The sequence below is a fragment of the Schistocerca piceifrons genome, chromosome 9 (genome assembly GCF_021461385.2).
Source record: "Schistocerca piceifrons isolate TAMUIC-IGC-003096 chromosome 9, iqSchPice1.1, whole genome shotgun sequence".
NCBI lineage: Eukaryota > Metazoa > Arthropoda > Insecta > Orthoptera > Acrididae > Schistocerca > Schistocerca piceifrons.
The window spans coordinates 167053754-167074561 of NC_060146.1; the positions used below are offsets into that span (position 1 = coordinate 167053754).

Here is a 20808-nt window from a genome sequence, read left to right on the forward strand (position 1 = left end):
CCACTGTGCTTACCCAAATCTGTAAACATGGTTTACAGTAACAACTCTAACAGATGTTTATTGCACAATACCTTAGGTCATTTATAACAGCAAAAAGCTTCTGGTAGAAGAAGAGATGTGTTTAACGACAGTAAAGATGAACAAGTGCTGATAGCTCTTAAGAGATGCATTTTAGAACCATGTTTACTGGATATTTTTGTCTTTTTTTTTTCCACAATACCACCTCTGAAATTATGGAATACTTTTTTCTACATTCTGAATATTAACAACATAAACAATCAAGAATCAAGAATTTTATTCACCATAGATTATTTTACAATGATATTGGCTTCGTCATACAGGATGTGCTAGTACATACAGAACAATAAAATAAACTAGTGTCAGTACATTATAGAACACAATGCTATCTTTAAGACATATTACACTATTTGTTGATGACACAAGAATTCTGGTAACAGATACTGGCAAAGCTGACCATGACCAAAAAAAGATTAAACCACTGATTTCATCATGATCTCACTCTAAGATGACACCAACTCACATCAGGTTCAGCCTCTCATCTCAATAACTATAAATCCCTGGCATACTCCAAAACAACCAGTCACTGTCTAATGTAGTGTTATGTTCCTTAGTATACAGCTTGAGGAAAATGTTAAATGGAATATTCATGTCAATTACATCTAAAATAAGATGTCAACTGTATGTCACATTCTAAAGATACTCAGCAAATCAGTCACCAGTTCAGTTGTACTATATCATTCTTACTTTCACTCCTCATTATAGTATGGAATTATGTATTGGGGAAACTCACCCTGCAGCAGAGATACATTCAGAATGACGAAACAGGCTATTCATATAAAGTGCAAACTGAGACTAATGAATCATGCAGCCAACATTCCAGTAGTCTTGACATTACGATTGTACCACCTATTTACAATTACAAGAGCATATCATTTGTTAACAGCTACCAACTAAAAAAAAGACAGCTCACCAATATTAATGTTTGAAACGAGGTGGCAGCTTGACCTGCGTGTGGTCAAATCCAGAACAATTTATTACCAGAAAAATGTGCTATGTCTTGGGATACGGATGTATAATAATTTGCCACACAAAGTTAAAGGAACAGAAATGGCAAGAGGGTCACATAAATTTCAAAACCAAGTTCTACTGGAACAAAGCTTTTGCACAGTAAATGATTTTTTTGAAAATAAGGTTTTAAGTGTTAAATAATTCCTTCACAAATTTTCACCTTCCCTGATAAATTATATGTAGTGTATGTGTTATTAATATATGTAATGCATTGGTCTGTATTTATTTTTCTTTTTGCTCCCACCATGTTTCATTCTATCACATATTATTTGATCTTATTGCAAAAACAAAGTGCAAGACATCTAACAAGTGAAAGTGCAATATGATGTCTGTTACAGTCTTGTAAAATATACAGGGTTTCCTGTAACAAATTAAATTATAAAAATATATACTTGTCCTGTGTAATATATGTACTAATTGCATATATTAAAGGAGACCACTTACCGAATAGCAGGAGCACCAAGTTGTCAATAGGCACACATAAAAGGAGGAAATTTGCTAGCTTTCAGTGTAATCCTTTGATGATCTGGGGTAAAATAAAACTGTAAGAGCATTTCAACAGCTGTCATTCCTTCCACAGCAAAAAATACCGTCCGTACAGCCTAGCTGCCCATGGATGACTTATCTGCAGTGATGAGCACTCCCTTGCCCAATATGCCGCAGGCCTCACAAAAGTCTTTGCAGACAGGAAACACCCCCCCAAACCTAGTCCACAAACAGATTTCCCATGCCACATCCTCGTACACCCACAGTCCTCCCACCACCTCCAAGAATCTGCTACAAAGGAGCGCCGTCTTCGTCACCTTGGACTGGAACGACTGAACCGCATCCTTCAATAGAGCTTCAATTATCTCTCATCCTGCCCTGAAATGAGGGACAATCTCCCTCAGATCCTTCCTCACCCCTCCTAAAGTGATGTTCATCACCCACCCAACCTATACAACAGCCTAGCCCTTTGCTACACCTACTACCAAACCCTTGCCACAAGGATCTTACCCCTGTGGAAGACTCAGGTGCCAGATCTGCCCAATCCACCAATCCCTTGTACCCCAGTCCTGTCACAGGCTACCCCACCTGTTAAAGCAATCATATTGTATACTAACCCCCCCCCCCCCCCCCCCCCCCCATGAACCATGGACCTTGGCCGTTGGTGGGGAGGCTTGCGTGCCTCAGCAATACAGCCGTACCGTAGGTGCAACCACAACGGAGGGGTATCTGTTGAGAGGCCAGACAAACGTGTGGTTCCTGAAGAGGGGCAGCAGCCTTTTCAGTAGTTGCAAGGGCAACAGTCTGGATGATTGACTGATCTGGCCTTGTAACAATAACCAAAACGGCCTGGCTGTGCTGGTACTGTGAACGGCTGAAAGCAAGGGGAAACTACGGCCGTAATTTTTCCCGAGGGCATGCAGCTTTACTGTATAATTAAATGATGATGGCGTCCTCTTGGGTAAAATTTTACAGAGGTAAAATAGTCCCCCATTCGGATCTCCGGGCGGGGACTACTCAAGATGATGTCGTTATCAGGAGAAAGAAAACTGGCATTCTACGGATCGGAGCATTGAATGTCAGATCCCTTAATCGGGCAGGTAGGTTAGAAAATTTAAAAAGGGAAATGGATAGGTTAAAGTTAGATATAGTGGGAATTAGTGAGGTTCGGTGGCAGGAGGTACAAGACTTCTGGTCAGATGACTACAGGGTTATAAACACAAAATAAAATAGGGGTAATGCAGGAGTAGGTTTAATAACGAATAGGAAAATAGGAATGCGAGTAAGCTACTACAAACAGCATAGTGAATGCATTATTGTGGCCAAGATAGATACGAAGCCCACACCTACTACAGTAGTACAAATTTATATGCCAACTAGCTCTGCAGATGACGAAGAAATTGAGGAAATGTATGAAGAAATAAAAGAAATTATTCAGATAGTGAAGGGTGACGAAAATTTAATAGTCATGGGTGACTGGAATTCGGTAGTAGGAAAAGGGAGAGAAGGAAATGTAGCAGGTGAATATGGATTGGGGCTAAGAAATGAAAGAGGAAGCCGCCTGGTAGAATTTTGCACAGAGCACAACTTAATCATAGGTAACACTTGGTTCAAGAATCATAAAAGAAGGCTGTATACATGGAAGAAGCCTGGAGATACTGACAGGTTTCAGATAGATTATATAATGGTAAGACAGAGATTTAGGAACCAGGTTTTAAATTGTAAGACATTTCCAGGGGCAGATGTGGACTCTGACCACAATCTATTGGTTATGACCTGTAGATTAAAACTGAAGAAACTGCAAAAAGGTGGGAATTTAAGGAGATGGGACCTGGATAAACTGACTAAACCAGAGGTTGTACAGAGTTTCAGGGAGGCCATAAGGGAACAATTGACAGGAATGGGGGAAAGAAATACAGTAGAAGAAGAATGGGTAGCTCTGAGGGATGAAGTAGTGAAGGCAGCAGAGGATCAAGTAGGTAAAAAGATGAGGGCTAGTAGAAATCCTTGGGTAACAGAAGAAATATTGAATTTAATTGATGAAAAGAGAAAATATAAAAATACAGTAAATGAAGCAGGCAAAAAGGAATACAAACGTCTCAAAAATGAGATCGACAGGAAGTGCAAAATGGCTAAGCAGAGATGGCTAGAGGACAAATGTAAGGATGTAGAGGCTTATCTCACCAGGGGTAAGATAGATACTGTCTACAGGAAAATTAAAGAGACCTTTGGAGATAAGAGAACCACTTGTATGAACATCAAGAGCTCAGATGGAAACCCAGTTCTAAGCAAAGAAGGGAAAGCAGAAAGGTGGAAGGAGTATATAGAGGGTCTGTACAAGGACAATGTACTTGAGGACAATATTATGGAAATGGAAGAGGATGTAGATGAAGATGAAATGGGAGACACGATACTGCGTGAAGAGTTTGACAGAGCACTGAAAGACCTGAGTCGAAACAAGGCCCCCGGAGTAGACAACATTCCATTGGAACTACTGATGGCTTTGGGAGAGCCAGTCCTGACAAAACTCTACCATCTGGTGAGCAAAATGTATGAAACAGGCGAAATACCCTCAGACTTCAAGAAGAATATAATAATTCCAATCCCAAAGAAAGCAGGTGTTGACAGTTGTGAAAATTACCAAACTATCAGTTTAATAAGTCACAGCTGCAAAATACTAACGCGAATTCTTTACACACAAATGGAAAATCTAGTAGAAGCTGATCTCAGGGAAGATCAGTTTGGATTCTGTAGAAATGTTGGAACACGTGAGGGAATACTGGCCCTACGACTTATCTTAGAAGCTAGATTAAGGAAGGGCAAACCTACGTTTCTAGCATTTGTAGACTTAGAGAAAGCTTTTGACAATGTTGACTGGAATACTCTCTTTCAAATTCTGAAGGTGGCAGGGGTAAAATACAGAGAGCGAAAGGCTATTTACAATTTGTACAGAAACCAGATGGCAGTTATAAGAGTTGAGGGACATGAAAGAGAAGCAGTGGTTGGGAAGGGAGTGAGACAGGGTTGTAGTCTCTCCCCGATGTTATTCAATCTGTATATTGAGCAAGCAGTGAAGGAAACAAAAGAAAAATTCAGAGTAGGTATTAAAATCCATGGAGAAGAAATAAAAACTTTGAGGTTCACCGATGACATTGTAATTCTGTCAGAGACAGCAAAGGACTTGGAAGAGCAGTTGAACGGAATGGATAGGGTCTTGAAAGGAGGATATAAGATGAACATCAACAAAAGCAAAACGAGGATAATGGAATGTAGTCGAATTAAGTCGGGTGATGCTGAGGGAATTAGATTAGGAAATGAGACACTTTAAGTAGTAAAGGAGTTTTGCTATTTGGGGAGCAAAATAACAGATGATGGTCGAAGAAGAGAGGATATAAAATGTAGACTGGCAATGGCAAGGAAAGCGTTTCTGAAGAAGAGAAATTTGTTAACATCGAGTATAGATTTAAGTGTCAGGAAGTCGTTTCTGAAAGTATTTGTATGGAGTGCAGCCATGTATGGGTGTGAAACATGGACAATAAATAGTTTGGACAAGAAGAGAATAGAAGCTTTTGAAATGTGGTGCTACAGAAGAATGTTGAAGATTAGGTGGGTAGATCACGTAACTAATGAGGAGGTATTGAATAGGATTGGGGAGAAGAGACGTTTGTGGCACAACTTGACTAGAAGAAGGGATCGGTTGGTAGGACATGTCCTGAGGCATCAAGGGATCACAAATTTAACATTGGAGGGGAGTGGGGGGTGTGAAAATCGTAGAGGGAGACCAAGAGATGAATACACTAAGCAGATTCATAAGGGTGTAGGTTGCAGTAGGTACTGGGAGATGAAGGAATTTGCACAGGATAGATTGGCATGGAGAGCTGCATCAAACCAGTCTCCGGACTGAAGACCACAACAACAACAAACAACATATAATTGCCTATCCTCTGTCTGTATTTGATTCTTACCAAATGGTGACCACTATCTTCATCTGCACCACAACTATCCACTTCTAATATATTTGAAGCATGTTGTCTATTTATGAATACATCATCAATACGATTTTTTGTGATCCCATCTGGGGAACACAATGAAACTTTCCTTATATATATCGTCTGCACCCATGTGGTTTTAATAATCATGTTATTGTCCATGGCAAAATCAATTAGTCTGAAAGCATTATCATTAGAAGCTACATTCAAACTCTCCTTGCCTGCTGCTTTCCTGTATGCAGTTTCTCTTCCTACTTCACCCGTTATTGATTTTCCTACTCGGGTGGTAAAGGATAGCAGCTCACTGGTAGATAACTTCTTTATAGACCTAGATAAGTTTAACCAGATAAATGCTCAGCCTGTTCAGAATGGTCTTTCTGATAATGGTGCACAGCTAGTTACAATATATGACATAGCTCCATTCAGCAATACTAAACAGTTGTCCAAAGTAGTACATTCAGTCAACGATTTAACAATTGAAAATTTCAGGGAAAGCCTACAGCAGTTAGACTGGGATGAGGTGTACCGTGAACCTGATGCCAATTTAAAATATAATTTATTTCATGACATTTTTGTAAATGCATTTGAAAACTGCTTCCCCAAGAAAGGTGTTAAATATACTCGTAAGAAACCTTGTAACAAACCATAGCTTACTAAGGGTATAAAAATATCTTGTAACTGGAAAAGGGAAATGTATCTGACAGCAAGAAGGAGTAGTGACCCAGAAACTATCAAACATTATAAAAACTACTGTGTTATATTAAGAAAAGTTATTAAAAAATCCAGAAGTATGTGTATCATGTCTGAAATCAGCAACTCTGATACTAAAATTAAAACAATTTGGAATATTATTAAAAGAGAAACAGGTCAACCAAGAGCACAGGAAGACAGTATTACCATCAAATTGAATGAAAACTTTACGAACAAAAAGTCAGAAGTTGAAAATATTTTTAATAATCATTTTCTAAATGTTGTGGATATAGTAGGATCCAGGTGTTCATTAGAAGATGCTAGGCTGTTAATGGAAGAGACCATACCTATGCATTTTGATACAATTGAAATCTCACCCACTTCTTCCTCAGAAATTAAGAAAATAATAAACTTGCTTAAAAGCAAAAACTCACATGGAATTGATGGCATTTCCAGTAAAATACTAAAAGCTTGTTCTGAACAGATAAGTAAGATTCTCAGCCACCTGTGTAGTAGTAGCTCTCTGGAACAGGGCATTTTCCCTGATAGACTGAAATGTGCTATTGTTATACCTTTGCATAAAAAGGGGGATAGATCTGATGTCAACAATTACCGTCCAATCTCCCTTCTAACAGCTTTATCCAAAATTTTTGTAGAAAGTAATGTATTCAAGAGTAGCTTCACATATCTGTAAAAATGAAGTACTAACAAAATGTCAGTTTGGTTTCAAGAAAGGTTTTTCAACAGAAAATGCCATATATGCTTTCATCAATCAAATTTTGAACAATCTGAATAACTGAACACCACCCATTGGGATTTTTTGTGATCTCTCAAAGGCTTTTGATTGTGTAAATCATGAAATTCTGCTAGACAAGTTCAAAGTATTGTGGCATGAGTGGGACAGTGCACAAATGGTTTAATTTGTACCTAACTGGAAGAGTGCAGAAAGTTGAAATAAGCAGTTCTCATAATATGCAAAGATCAGCACATTCCTCAAACTGGGGAACTATCAAGAATGGGGTTCCACAAGGGTCAGTCTTGGGTCCTTTGTTGTTCTTAATATATATTAATGACTTGCCATTCTATATTCATGAAGAGGCAAGTTAGTTCTCTCTGCTGATTATACAAATATAGTAATCACACCTGACAAACAAGAATTAACTAATGAAATTGTCAATACTGTCTTTCAGAAAATTACTAAGTGGTTCCTTGTAGACGGACTTTCACTGAATTTTGATAAGACACAGTACATACAGTTCCGTACAGTGAATGGTATGACGCCATTAATAAATATAGACCTTAATCAGAAGCATGAATATCAAGAGCTCAGATGGAAACCCAGTTCTAAGCAAAGAAGGGAAAGCAGAAAGGTGGAAGGAGTATATAGAGGGTCTATACAAGGGCGATGTACTTGAGGACAATATTATGGAAATGGAAGAGGATGTAGATGAAGATGAAATGGGAGATATGATACTGCGTAAAGAGTTTGACAGAGCACTGAAAGACCTGAGTCGGAACAAGGCCCCCGGAGTAGACGATATTCCATTGGAACTACTGACGGCCGTGGGAGAGCCAGTCCTGACAAAACTCTACCATCTGGTGAGCAAGATGTATGAAACAGGCGAAATACCCTCAGACTTCAAGAAGAATATAATAATTCCAATCCCAAAGAAAGCAGGTGTTGACAGATGTGAAAATTACCGAACTATCAGCTTAATAAGTCACAGCTGCAAAATACTAACATGAATTCTTTACAGACGAATGGAAAAACTAGTAGAAGCCAACCTCGGGGAAGATCAGTTTGGATTCCGTAGAAACACTGGAACACGTGAGGCAATACTGACCTTACGACTTATCTTAGAAGAAAGATTAAGGAAAGGCAAACCTACGTTTCTAGCATTTGTAGACTTAGAGAAAGCTTTTGACAATGTTGACTGGAATACTCTCTTTCAAATTCTAAAGGTGGCAGGGGTAAAATACAGGGAGCGAAAGGCTATTTACAATTTGTACAGAAACCAGACGGCAGTTATAAGAGTCGAGGGACATGAAAGGGAAGCAGTGGTTGGGAAGGGAGTAAGACAGGGTTGTAGCCTCTCCCTGATGTTGTTCAATCTGTATATTGAGCAAGCAGTAAAGGAAACAAAAGAAAAATTAGGAGTAGGTATTAAAATTCATGGAGAAGAAATAAAAACTTTGAGGTTTGCCGATGACATTGTAATTCTGTCAGAGACAGCAAAGGACTTGGAAGAGCAGTTGAATGGAATGGACAGTGTCTTGAAAGGAGGATATAAGATGAACATCAATAAAAGCAAAACAAGGATAATGGAATGTAGTCTAATTAAGTCGGGTGATGCTGAGGGAATTAGATTAGGAAATGAGGCACTTAAAGTAGTAAAGGAGTTTTGCTATTTGGGGAGCAAAATAACTGATGATGGTCGAAGTAGAGAGGATATAAAATGTAGGCTGGCAATGGCAAGGAAAGCGTTTCTGAAGAAGAGAAATTTGTTAACATCCAGTATTGATTTAAGTGTCAGGAAGTTATTTCTGAAAGTATTCGTATGGAGTGTAGCCATGTATGGAAGTGAAACATGGACGATAAATAGTTTGGAAAAGAAGAGAATAGAAGCTTTCGAAATGTGGTGCTACAGAAGAATGCTGAAGATTAGATGGGTAGATCACATAACTAATGAGGAAGTATTGACTAGGATTGGGGAGAAGAGAAGTTTGTGGCACAACTTGACCAGAAGAAGGGATCAGTTGGTAGGACATGTTCTGAGGCATCAAGGGATCACCAATTTAGTATTGGAGGGTAGCGTGGAGGGTAAAAATCGTAGAGGGAGACCAAGAGATGAATACACTAAGCAGATTCAGAAGGATGTAGGTTGCAGTAGGTACTGGGAGATGAAACAGCTTGCACAGGATAGAGTAGCATGGAGAGCTGCATCAAACCAGTCTCAGGACTGAAGACCACAACAACAACAACAACAATCAGAAGCATATAGCTAAGGTAGAAGATTCCAAATTTTTAGGTGTGTCCATTGATGAGAGATTAAATTGGAAGAAACACATTGAGGATCTGCTGAAACGTTGAGTTCAGCTACTTATGCAATAAGGGTCATTGCAAATTTTGGTGATAAACATCTTAGTAAATTAGCTTACTACGCCTATTTTCACTCATTGCTTTCATATGGCATCATATTTTGGGGTAATTCATCACTGAGGAATAAAGTATTTATTGCACAAAAGCATGTAATCAGAATAATAGCTGGAGTCCACCCAAGATCATTCTGCAGACATTTATTTAAGGATGTAGGGATATTCACAGTAGCCTCTCAGTATATATACTCTCTTATGAAATTTGTTATTAACAACCAAACACAATTCAAAAGTAATAGCAGTGTTCATAACCACAATACTAGGAGAAAGGATGATCTTCACTATTCAAGATTAAATCTAACTTTAGCACAGAAAGGGGTGAATTATAATGCCACTAGAGTCTTTGGTCACTTACCAAATAGTATCAAAAGTCTGACAGATAACCAACAAGTATTTAAGAAGAAATTAAAAGAATTTCTGAATGACAACTCCTTTTACTCCATAGAGGAATTTTTAGATATAAATTAAGAAAAAAACAAACAAAAAATATAAAAAATAAAAAAATTTAAAAAAAACAAAAAAATAAAAAAGTTGTTATATTAACTTAAGTATGTTGTTAAATTAACTTAATTATGTCATGTATTGGAAAATTTGACTCGTTCCACATCATTACGAAATATCGTATTCATGATCCATGGAACTAGTATTAATCTAATCTAATCTACTTGAGCCTTTAAGTCCCCACATAACCACCTTAACATCATGCTTTGCAACCCTTGCTATTTCCTGTTCCAGTTGCTCATAGAATGTATCTTCTTCCATGACCTCTGCATCTTCTGTTGGAGCACACGTACATATGAAGGATGTATTGAAGAAGTGGGCTTTCATTCGTAATACAGAGACTCTGTTGCCAACAGGCTTAAATTTCAGTATGGCACCCTTGTGGACATTATCAACCAGAAAACCTGTGCCTCCCTATCCTCTGCCTCCACAGCTGTATAACAATGTATGTGTCCCAGATACTAATATTCCACTTCCTTCCCATTTAACCTCTTGTATTGGTGCCATCATCACATTATATTTCTTCATTTCATTTTTCACATTCTGTAGTCCTCCAGTCTCATTCAGTGTTCTCACATTCCATGTCGCTAAATACCAATTCATATGCTATTTCCATTGTCAAGGCCATTTATCCATTACATCCGTCTGGCTTCCTTCATGATCTGATTCTGTAATGAAATCTCTTTTCTGGGATAGGGTGTTAGCCCCGCACACAGCTCTCCTCCTTTATCCACACTTGGGACTGCCACTGGGATTTCCACGGTGTCTGCAAGTGACAGAGTTTGTTCGATGATTTTGCCAATTCATACTCAAATTATCATGATATACTGTGCATGTCTATGAAATATACTGGATTATTATATACTGTGCTTGTCTATGAAATACACTGGACTACTTTACTATTACATTTGTATTGGCTGTTTGTATTTTACCATACAACATTTGTATTTACTGTTTTGTTAAAGATAGCTAACTTCCTCATTGCAAAATAATGTAAAATCAATTTATTAAATATTACTTGCAAATATGTTCCCTTGACCTGTCCAATGTCATATGAACAACCTTGCAATTCTATGATTTGTATTAACTGTTTTGTTTAAGATAGATAATTTCCTTGCTACAAAACAATGTAAAAATAAATTTGTAAAAATGACTTGTAAATAGCTCTCTTGACCTATCCAATATCATATGTACAGCTGTACAATACTATGATTGCCTGGATCAATAAAAATACAATACAATACAATCACCTTCCAAGCTAACCTAGATGTTGGACTATGCTACAGATCAGTCTGTCAGCACAACGTTCAGTTTGAGAGAAAGATTAATTTTATGTGTTTGTTCTGTTAGCTCTCAACCAAATTTCAGTTTAGGCACTACAGACACTGTGCCCCTTCTAGTGCATCTGATTGTGTTATGTGAAACTATCATCCCATTGGCTGTGCATAACTGATGCAGTAAACAAACATCGTTGGGATGAGCACTGGCCCCAGTCTAGACTATAGCCTGGTAATGTCATTCTTCCTCACGTACCTGTCTCCGACATGCTGATGACTTTGTCAATCAATCGGCACTTAGTACTGCACCATTAAATAATGCCCTGCTCAGAGACACAAATGTTTTATGTCCCGCCTATGAAACATCAGACTAAAAGTAAACATCTCTATCAGTGTTTAACTTATTTTGTAGAGTGTGTACTACCAGTGAATGTAACCTATCTTCAGCCCTCATTATTACAGTTTAAATAGCATTTCTCACTGATAAATAACACTCACGAGTAGACTTCTGTCTCCAACACAAAGATTTTGCAAGTTCTTCCAACAGTTTCAAAATATGTGGTAAAAGTGAAAAAAAGGTAGAATCAATTTTCTATTGTAAAAGACTTTAACTCAGCCATGTAAGTGCTTAATAATACAAAATTTATGGAGGTCTGGCTTAATACAACCTTTCCCTCAGGAAAAGGAATAATATAATGGTGTCAGGTGCTCCATTGAAGAAAATGAGTTAAAAGTAGATATAACACAGGTTTTTAACAGGGCTGAACTGAAAGTTTTTTATGGCTACTTACAACTCACAAATCGCTACTTACAACCAACCAATGGTCTTCCAGAATATTAAGAATACACCATACCCCAGGCCTTGGGGCCCCTAGAAACTATCATATAGGTTTCTATGGATGGGATACACATATTGATGGTGTATTTAAAAGATTAAGTACCATGTGCTATTTAAGATGTGGGTGAAAACTGTTGCCATAACCATACGTTAAAGTATATTCTGTCCTAAATTACGTGATCAGCCTCCGGGGTAGCTCATAATCCTATTTAAAATATTCTAGGACGTAAGAAAAAAAGCAAGAGTTGGGGCAAGAGTAAAAAGGATCCAACCTTGAAAGGAGCTCTTTAAATTAAGGAATTTACGATATGTCCACGTGTCTTTCTCAAAATCGAAAATTTTCATAATCGTATTGCAAAACGGAACACACACTTCTGCATGCACCAAGTAAAAACTCTTTGCCAAAATATCTTAGGTAAAAATATCTACGATAAGGTTCCAAACGAATGTAATATAACGACCTTATAAAATTCACATGAACTGATTCTACAGTCTGGATGATTTCCTCCAGAATCTTTCAGTCAATAGCATAATCAATACAGCAGGAATTCAATTGTCATTAACTATGAGACAACTGTAATATGAAGTTTCAACCACGTGTCTTTTCTGGCGAATCTTCGCGTCACTAGAAAGTGAGTACTTGGATGAAGCCAGGGGGAGAAAAAAAACCGTGGTCTAATCAGGATTCGATACTCCCACCTTTCGGTTACCAAACCCGCGCTTTGACCGGTAGACCATTTTTTACCTCATTTAGTTCGTTATATTTGATCGGCGCGGGCTTCCTATGATGCTTGTTCTGGTTCATCGGTGATCCATTTACTCAGTTCTTTATTACCAAGGGTAGCTAAACCACTAACCGAACACGCTGAGCTACCGTGGCGGCGAATATCTACTTAATGTTGACACGAACCAGATATGCTCATGTATATTATTATTACAAAATTATCCTCTACATCAGAAGTTCACTTGTACCATATATACCGATGATAGTCAATGAAAATTTCTTAACTCCATTTTGAAGCAAAAACGGTTTCTCGAAAAATTTGTGAAGTGAGACAGACAACGTTGTTACACGTGTAAGTGTATAAAGCAGAAGCCTAGATATTTACAGATTAGAGAAATCCACGCACTTTCAAATCTCCCTCTGCTAACGGATTGCTGGTTACTGGAATTGCGAAGTTTTCACTTACCGTCGATATGTAAAAGATATTCAATTGTAAATATCTATTCTATTTTGAATTGTTATAATGACTTGGTCAGTATCTAATGTACTGTACGGTACGTGTGAGACTTTACGGACATGATAAAATGGTGTACCGAATAGCGTGTAATACTTGCCTGCCAGGTCCCCAGCCCAATAATGGGCATTTTCGTTCCATTGTAGAAAGTGATGGGCCCCAACACTATTTCCATTTTCGTCGATACTTATTGTAGTATAAAAGTATGGATACTGGGCAGCTCGACGAAAGCGTGGCTTCTCTTCTGACATACCACACGTGACAACTGTTTACTATGCTGTGTTGCAACAGATCTTATCTGCAGCAGACGGCAAACTTCGCGCAGTAGTGATTTGCAGATTTACGTACGTTGATTGCCAACTGTGCAGCGTACCAGTAGCTAGTGTCGACTGCACTGTCGTCTGCTTTGTCACTGAGGTGTGTTTTGTTGCCTAATTTTCATTGCCATTTTTCGAGAATGAATGATGATGCGCTTGCTGGCCCTTCGCGGTAAAGGAAGGCCGTTTTAAGGAGCGAGTACTGGAAAACAATGTTGAATGTGGTGAAGTGCTCCGATGCTGAGAATATTCAGAAAGAAATGTTACGCCCTACTGCACAGTCTTCCGTCAGGGCTGCGACGTACGCCGGCTAGAGCTTGCGTAACTGTTCCAAAATTACAACGTTTGCCAGGAATCACCCAGGTGCGTTCCTGGGGACTCCTAGCAAGCTCGTCGTTTGGTCTCAATTACTTTAAAGTGCGTACTCTGTTACTGTCAGAACACTTTGTTTTCGATTCGTTAGGCCAGCACAGTTAATCTGCTCTGTGTTAATCATAGCCAATGCACCGTATCGCAAACCAAGTCAACAAACCGGCTATAAAATATGATAGGAAAGCATCTATGATAGCGTGTGGCTGCAGAAGAGAAAAATCCGATGCGATAAGAGCATGTCAAAAGAGTTTCTATATGACCTGATTCTGGAGAGTAGGTGAGCTACGAAACAGTATGCAGTTGCCGTATTGGTCGCAAACTAATTCACTTGCTGCGACACAACTGCGATTTAAACGTCATAGAACTACGTGATCAGAAATAAAAATACTCGGGATTACAGAAGTGTCCGATTCCACCCGTCTGCTTTGACCCATGACGTCAACAATATGGCGTTTAGGATCCCTATCAGGTCGGATTAAGGGAGGACATAGAAGCAATTCAGAGGCGAGCTGCTAGATTTGTTACTGGTAGGTTTGATCATCACGCGAGTGTTACGGAAATGCTTCAGGAACTCGGGTGGGAGTCTCTGGAGGAAAGGAGGCGTTGTTTTCGTGAATCGCTACTGTGGAAATTTAGAGAACCAGCATTTGAGGCTGACTGCAGTACAATTTTGCTGCCGCTAACTTATATTTCGCGGAGGGCCACAAAGATAAGATAAGAGAGATTAGGGGTCGTACAGAGGCATATAGACAGTCATTTTCCCTCGTTCTGTTTGGGAGTTGAGCAGGGAGAGAAGGTGCTAGTTGTGGTACGAGGTACCCTCCGCCACGCACCGTATGGTGGATTGCAGAGTACGTATGTAGATGTAGATATGGCGGAAATAGCCATTCTCAGCGTCTCCAGTATGGTGCTTATCCGTCACTACGTACACACGGCAACAAACACGAAAATACATATAAACAAGACAATAACATCCCCTCCAAAAATACAGTCAAACTAAAGGGACAACAGAGGGAAACTGGGGGTTTTAGGGTGGGGACAAGCTAAATATAACAGTAAAAAATACCACGATCCCAGAAACCAAAATGACGAACTAAAAAAAAAACCCACACACAGTGACAATATCCGCTACACGAACAAAATCCACAGAAATCGGACACTATAGCTCAACCGCAACTGTTGATACCACAAAAACAACACCTGCAATTACGAAAAATGGAACTGGACATTTCCTTTGACCTATTTAGGTCAACCACAGCTGACGATACCAAAACACCAACATCTACAACTACATAAAATAAAACCAACATACCACCACCTCAAAAACCCAAAAATCAAACATCCCCATAGAAATTAAAACACAATCAGTACATCATAAATACACAAAACATTACAACTCTAGAAGAATAGACCCAAAGAAACAATTACTTACCACTTACCACCTACAATATTCGGCGCTGCAAGCTAGATGGCCACTCTAACCAACCACCCACTCACACAAACAAGGAAAACACAAACAAAAAGACCCCAAACCACCCACAACAAAAATAAAAAATGTATCACTGTTGTATTTCATCGTCATATCCATGCCTAACAACAGAAGCTACACAGTAAATTAAACGTCTTATCGCACCACAAACAGCGAACCAAATATACTTAACAAAAACACCAAACACATAAACAAAAAAATTAATTGATAGTTCACTTAAAAAATTTCCAATCCTTACGTCCCGAACTGCAAACACTGCCAAAACATCACCAGAGGGCACCATCCCATCAACCACAACGAGACGACGCCTTCAAACACAACCAACTCAAACTCCGCGCCGTAATGACGTCACACACCACAGCACCATTACGTCACGGGTCAAGCAGATGGATGGAATCGGACGTTTCCGTTGACCCAAAGACGGGACTCTGTAGGGAGCGCAACTTTACAAGGGAATGTCATCTGAAAATCTGTTGAATCTTGCAAGTGCTTGTTTTCAGGCTGTTACTTGGAAGAGTGGAAAGGGTATTATGAAAAGGCACAATAGCTTGGGGAGGAGTAGGCCTACTGACAACCTGTGTCGGCACTAAAGATTCTAGTGACGAATCTGAGAACACACGTCTAATAATGAAACTGTTAGCGCAAAAGAAGCGAAAGGGACCTCTGCTGTTTCAGTCCCTTCTTATTTTTTATGTTACTGGAGTTTCGTTAGCCCTTAACCGGAATCGAGTGTCATTTTGGACCTGCCGACAACAATAAAACCGAAACTTCCTGGCAGATTAAAACTGTGTGCCGGACCGAGACTCGAACTCGGGACCTTTGGCTTTCGCGGGCAAGTGCTCTACCGACTGAGCTACCCAAGCACGACTTACGCCCCGTCCTCACAGCTTTAATTCCGCCTGTACCTCGTCTCCTACCTTCCAAACTTCACAGAAGCTCTCCTGCGAACCTGCAGAACTAGCACTCCTGGGAGAAAGGATATTGCGGAGACATGGCTTAGCCACAGCCTGGGGGATGTTTCTAGAATGAAATTTTCGCTCTACAGCGGAGTGTGCCCTGATATGAAACTTCCTGGCGGATTAAAACTGCGAACGTTCGCAGGAGAGCTTCTGTGAAGTTTGGAAGGTAGGAGACGAGGTACTGGCGGAATTAAAGCTGTGAGGACGGGCCGTGAGTCGTGCATGGGTAGCTCAGTCGGTAGAGCACTTGCCCGCGAAATGTAAAGGTCCCGAGTTCGAGTCTCGGTCCGGCACACAGTTTTAATCTGCCAGGAAGTTTCATATCAGCGCACACTCCGCATTAGAGTGAAAATTTTATTCTAGGAACAACAAAACCGTCTAGCAATAGAAACGCGCAGAGTTTCAATTTCACGCGCCAGTGTGATCTCAGTACATTGTGAGGTGCTCCAGGGAACTCGCTGCTTGAAATTTACTGGAAGTGGAGGTTAAGTGCCATCCCTGGGTCCAATTTGACCCACGATTCCAGATACGGGATTTATTTAGTCAGTGTATAATGACTTATTTTGTGGTGTTTCAGGCACTTTATTGCCACAATGGAGCGGAGACTCATTGGAAAAGAAATCAGTGAACTATTATTAGACGAAAATTATTCAGACATAGAATCTTAAAGTGATTTTCAACCTTGTGATGAAGAGAACATAAGTGACGATGACATAAGTGGCGATGAAAATATACAAGAAATTTCTTCCGATTCAAGTAATTCATAATCTGATGATTCAGTAAAGAGAGATAGCCGGCTGTCAAGTAGCTCATATTTTCGAGGTAAAAATCGATTCAAGTGGTTTACTCATCGACCATCTAGGTCCAGAGTCAGAAACCACAACATCACCACTCACCTGCCTGGTCTCATCGGTACAGCTCGTGAAAAACGAAACATGCCACCAATTGAATCATGGCAGTTGCTGATATCAGATGAAATGATCGCACGTATTTGCACTCACACTAATCAGAAAATAAAAGAATATTCAGGAAAGTATAAAACTATTGCTACTTACACCAACCATGTGAGTATTATGGAAATGAAAGCATTCTTTGGGTTGTTGCTATTATAAGGTGTATTTAAATCTGGCCAAGAAGATGTAGAAAGTTTATCGGTAACTGGTGGAACAGGCCGAGATATAGTTCAGAATAACGAAGTCAGTAAAGTGATTTATGTCCCTGTTACCCGCTTTGAGATTTGATGATGAGAATTCTGGGGAAGAATGAAGAACTAATGATCGCACTGCTCTCATCTCAGAAATATTTGGAAATTTCATTCAGAACTGTCAAAAAAACTATAGCTGCTCAAATTATTTGACGGTTGATGAAATGTTTTGGCCCTGTTGGAGAGAAATATTTTTTCAGATTTTATATGAAATCGAAGCCTGCTAAATATGGTATTAAGATTTTGTGCCACTGCGACACCAAAACACACTATTTATACTTTCATCTATACTAAGAAAGCAATAAATAATAAAACAAGCCAAATTTCAGTTCCAACACAGAATGTACTGCAGCTTGCAGAACCTTTATTTCGAACAAACAGAAATATATCTGCCGATAACCGGTTGTCTTCTGTGGAGGTGGTCGACAAACCGATTGAAAATGGTTTGACTTACGTTGGAAAGATGAGCAAAAATAAAAGGGAAATGCCACCAGAATTTTTAGCCAATAAACAACGGGTAGTAGGATCTACGTTATTTGGGTTCATGATAGTTAAAACATTGGCTTCTTACGTCCCAAAAACGAATCGAAGCGTAGTTGTGGTCTCATCAGTGCACCAAGACAATTCAATCAATGAAAACAGTGGAAAACCTGAGATAATTGAATTTTACAACAGAGCAAAAGGTGATGTTGATACATTAGATCAGATATACGCCAATTATTCAGTCTCTAGAAGAACTCAACGATGGCCATGTGTAATTTTTTCAGCAATATTGAATGTTGCGAGTGCAAATGGATTCGTATTATGGAAGGCATCAAACGGTGGAAAACGTATGAAACGTAATCAGTACATAAAAGAAATTGTACTAAATTTGATAAGGCCATTTATCACAGAAAGAAAGATAGAGTATTCTCCATTTTCAGTAGATTTGAAGAGTAGGATGGATAATTTTTTTAGGGGCAGCTGATGAACCACAAAATGACCTACGACTAGAAAATTCACCTTGTAATCAAAGTGGCTCACGAAAAAGAGGAATATGTCATTTACTCAACAGTGTCAGAGACGTTCTAAATCTGTAATCTCTGTGATAACTTCACATGTGGCAAATTCTTTTTGGTGTATGTGTGCGTGTTTGGTGCTTTTCACAATATGGTGAGGTACAAGTTACGTAAGTGCTGGATATATTTAGGAATATGCGAAAATACAATCCTGCAACTTCGCAACAAAATCGCGAGGAATTTTCGACGGCAACAACACACCAAAAATACTTCGCCACAGTGGAATAATAAAAACCGAAAACGGCCGATAATGTAAAGTGTATCTTTAAAATCATGTGAACAGCCGTCTGATGATAAACGTGTCAGTTCGAAACCGGTAACGGCGCTATTTACCTAAATAAATAACAGTATTAATAGTGGTTGTTTGCTGTTTCCTTCTCTGTAAGAATTAACCTACATTAATTGTACACAGCCACGGTCTCACCATGTCAGTTTTAGACAAAATAGCAAAAAGCTAAAACGTTGAGAAACCGTGGGAAAAGTTATACATCACGTACTGGTAAAATTGTCAAGGCTCGAAAAATGGGTGCACCGTGTACGGATAAATGTATCCTCTCTTGTACAAAGAAAGTAACAGAAGGCTATAGATGTCAGATGTTCACGAATTACTGGGCACTGGGATCGCTACAAAGACAACGGGATTTTCTAAATACATGCATTGAAACGCTAATTCTCAAATATCGTCGCATTACTGCCAAGAACCTAGAAAGCTGAATCGCATTTTCTACTTGGTGAAAGATGAGCAGAAGATTCGTGTGTGTAAAACATTTCTGATAAACACTTCGGTAATAACCGAAAGGCAGATCCGTACTGTTATCGAAGATAAAAGGACTGGAAGTGGGATGGCACCTGTGGACAAAAGGGGACAACATGGAAAACACTGTAAGACTGTAACTCTTCAGGCTTTTCCGGCGGTCTAATGACATCTTGGGTTGTCGGGTGTTCTGCCGGATATCAGCGTCGTACTTGCACGATATTTCGGTCACGTAGCTCGAGACCTTCATCAGGTGCGACCTGAGACTGCTCATCGAGTGGACCTGGTCCAGTATTTATGCCTATGGCCTTCCCCCTCCACCAACGGCTGCAGGCGCTTCCTCTGTGGTCCGCGCCCATACCCTGTGACCTGCTGGAGCGTTGCTGCTCCGTTTTCCGTCCGCTGCGGTTCTAGGTGTTCCCTCTGCGGTCCGCGCCCACCAAACCCGCTCCTGGGGGTTTCATCTACGGTCTGGGGTACCAGGCGTTCCCCCTGCGGTCCGCGCCCGCTCACCACGACCTGTTGGAGCGTTGCCGCTCCGTTTTTCTGCCGCACATCGAGGACGTCAGGGGCAGAGCAATAGGGCGCCTTCGCGTCCTGTACCCTCTGCTCAATCCCTCGTCTGCGCTGCCACCTCACCACGGCATCACGCTGTACCTGGCGCTGGTACGTCCAGTGCTGGAACACGCGGCTGTGGTGTGGGGCAACGCGGCCGAAACACACATCAGCAAGCTGCAGAGGGTGCAGAACAGGGCGCTCAAGCTCGCTCTGCGCCTGCCGAGATTATATTCGACCGCTCGGCTACACGAGCAGACTGGAATCCCCCTCCTCCGCGACCGCTTCAAGCAATCGGCGCGGACGTTCTACGAGCGGACCGAACGGTCCGAAAACCGGCTCATCAGGGATCTGGGCCACCCTGCACACCACAGGCCAACAACACGTTGGCCTGACCTGCTGCGGGAGTGAAAACTTCCGCAACAGAGACAGGACATCCGCATACAGGAAAACCTAGAGGCCAATCCATGAAGAGAGGCTGCAGTTCCAATGTAAAGTTTACGCAGGAATAGCAGAAGACTGCTTAGCCTGCTCCTGCACGGGTCAGGGCAGACCCGTAAGGTAGAAGCGTGCGTGCGTGCTCCGTTTTTCGTCTGCTGCGGCTCTGGATGTTCCCTCTGCGGTCCGCGCCCACCAGTCCCACTTCTGGGTGTTCCATCTTCGGTCTGGTGCTCCTGGCAGTCCGTCAGGGGCTCGTTTACCATCTCCATGTCTCTGGTTCTTCTGTTTGTGTAGTGTTGCAGCTGGCCCCGTTGCTCCTTTAACAATTCCAGAGCCGGATCCCAGGCTCTGCTTAGCTGGTACCCTGTGTCACGATTCATAAGATCGTCAGCCAT

The 20808-nt window shown here is 40.4% G+C and overlaps 1 protein-coding gene across 1 annotated transcript in view; it reads right to left on the minus strand.

Moving 5' to 3' along the window:
* LOC124717348 (1,5-anhydro-D-fructose reductase-like) overlaps window positions 1-13547 on the minus strand; it is an 88737-nt gene extending 75190 nt beyond the window's left edge. The window contains exon 1 of the mRNA XM_047244177.1: window positions 13365-13547. Coding sequence (XP_047100133.1) covers window positions 13365-13439 — 75 coding nt within the window. The 5' untranslated portion in view covers window positions 13440-13547. The remainder of the gene's footprint in view (window positions 1-13364) is intronic.
* Between the last annotated feature and the right edge of the window lie 7261 nt (window positions 13548-20808).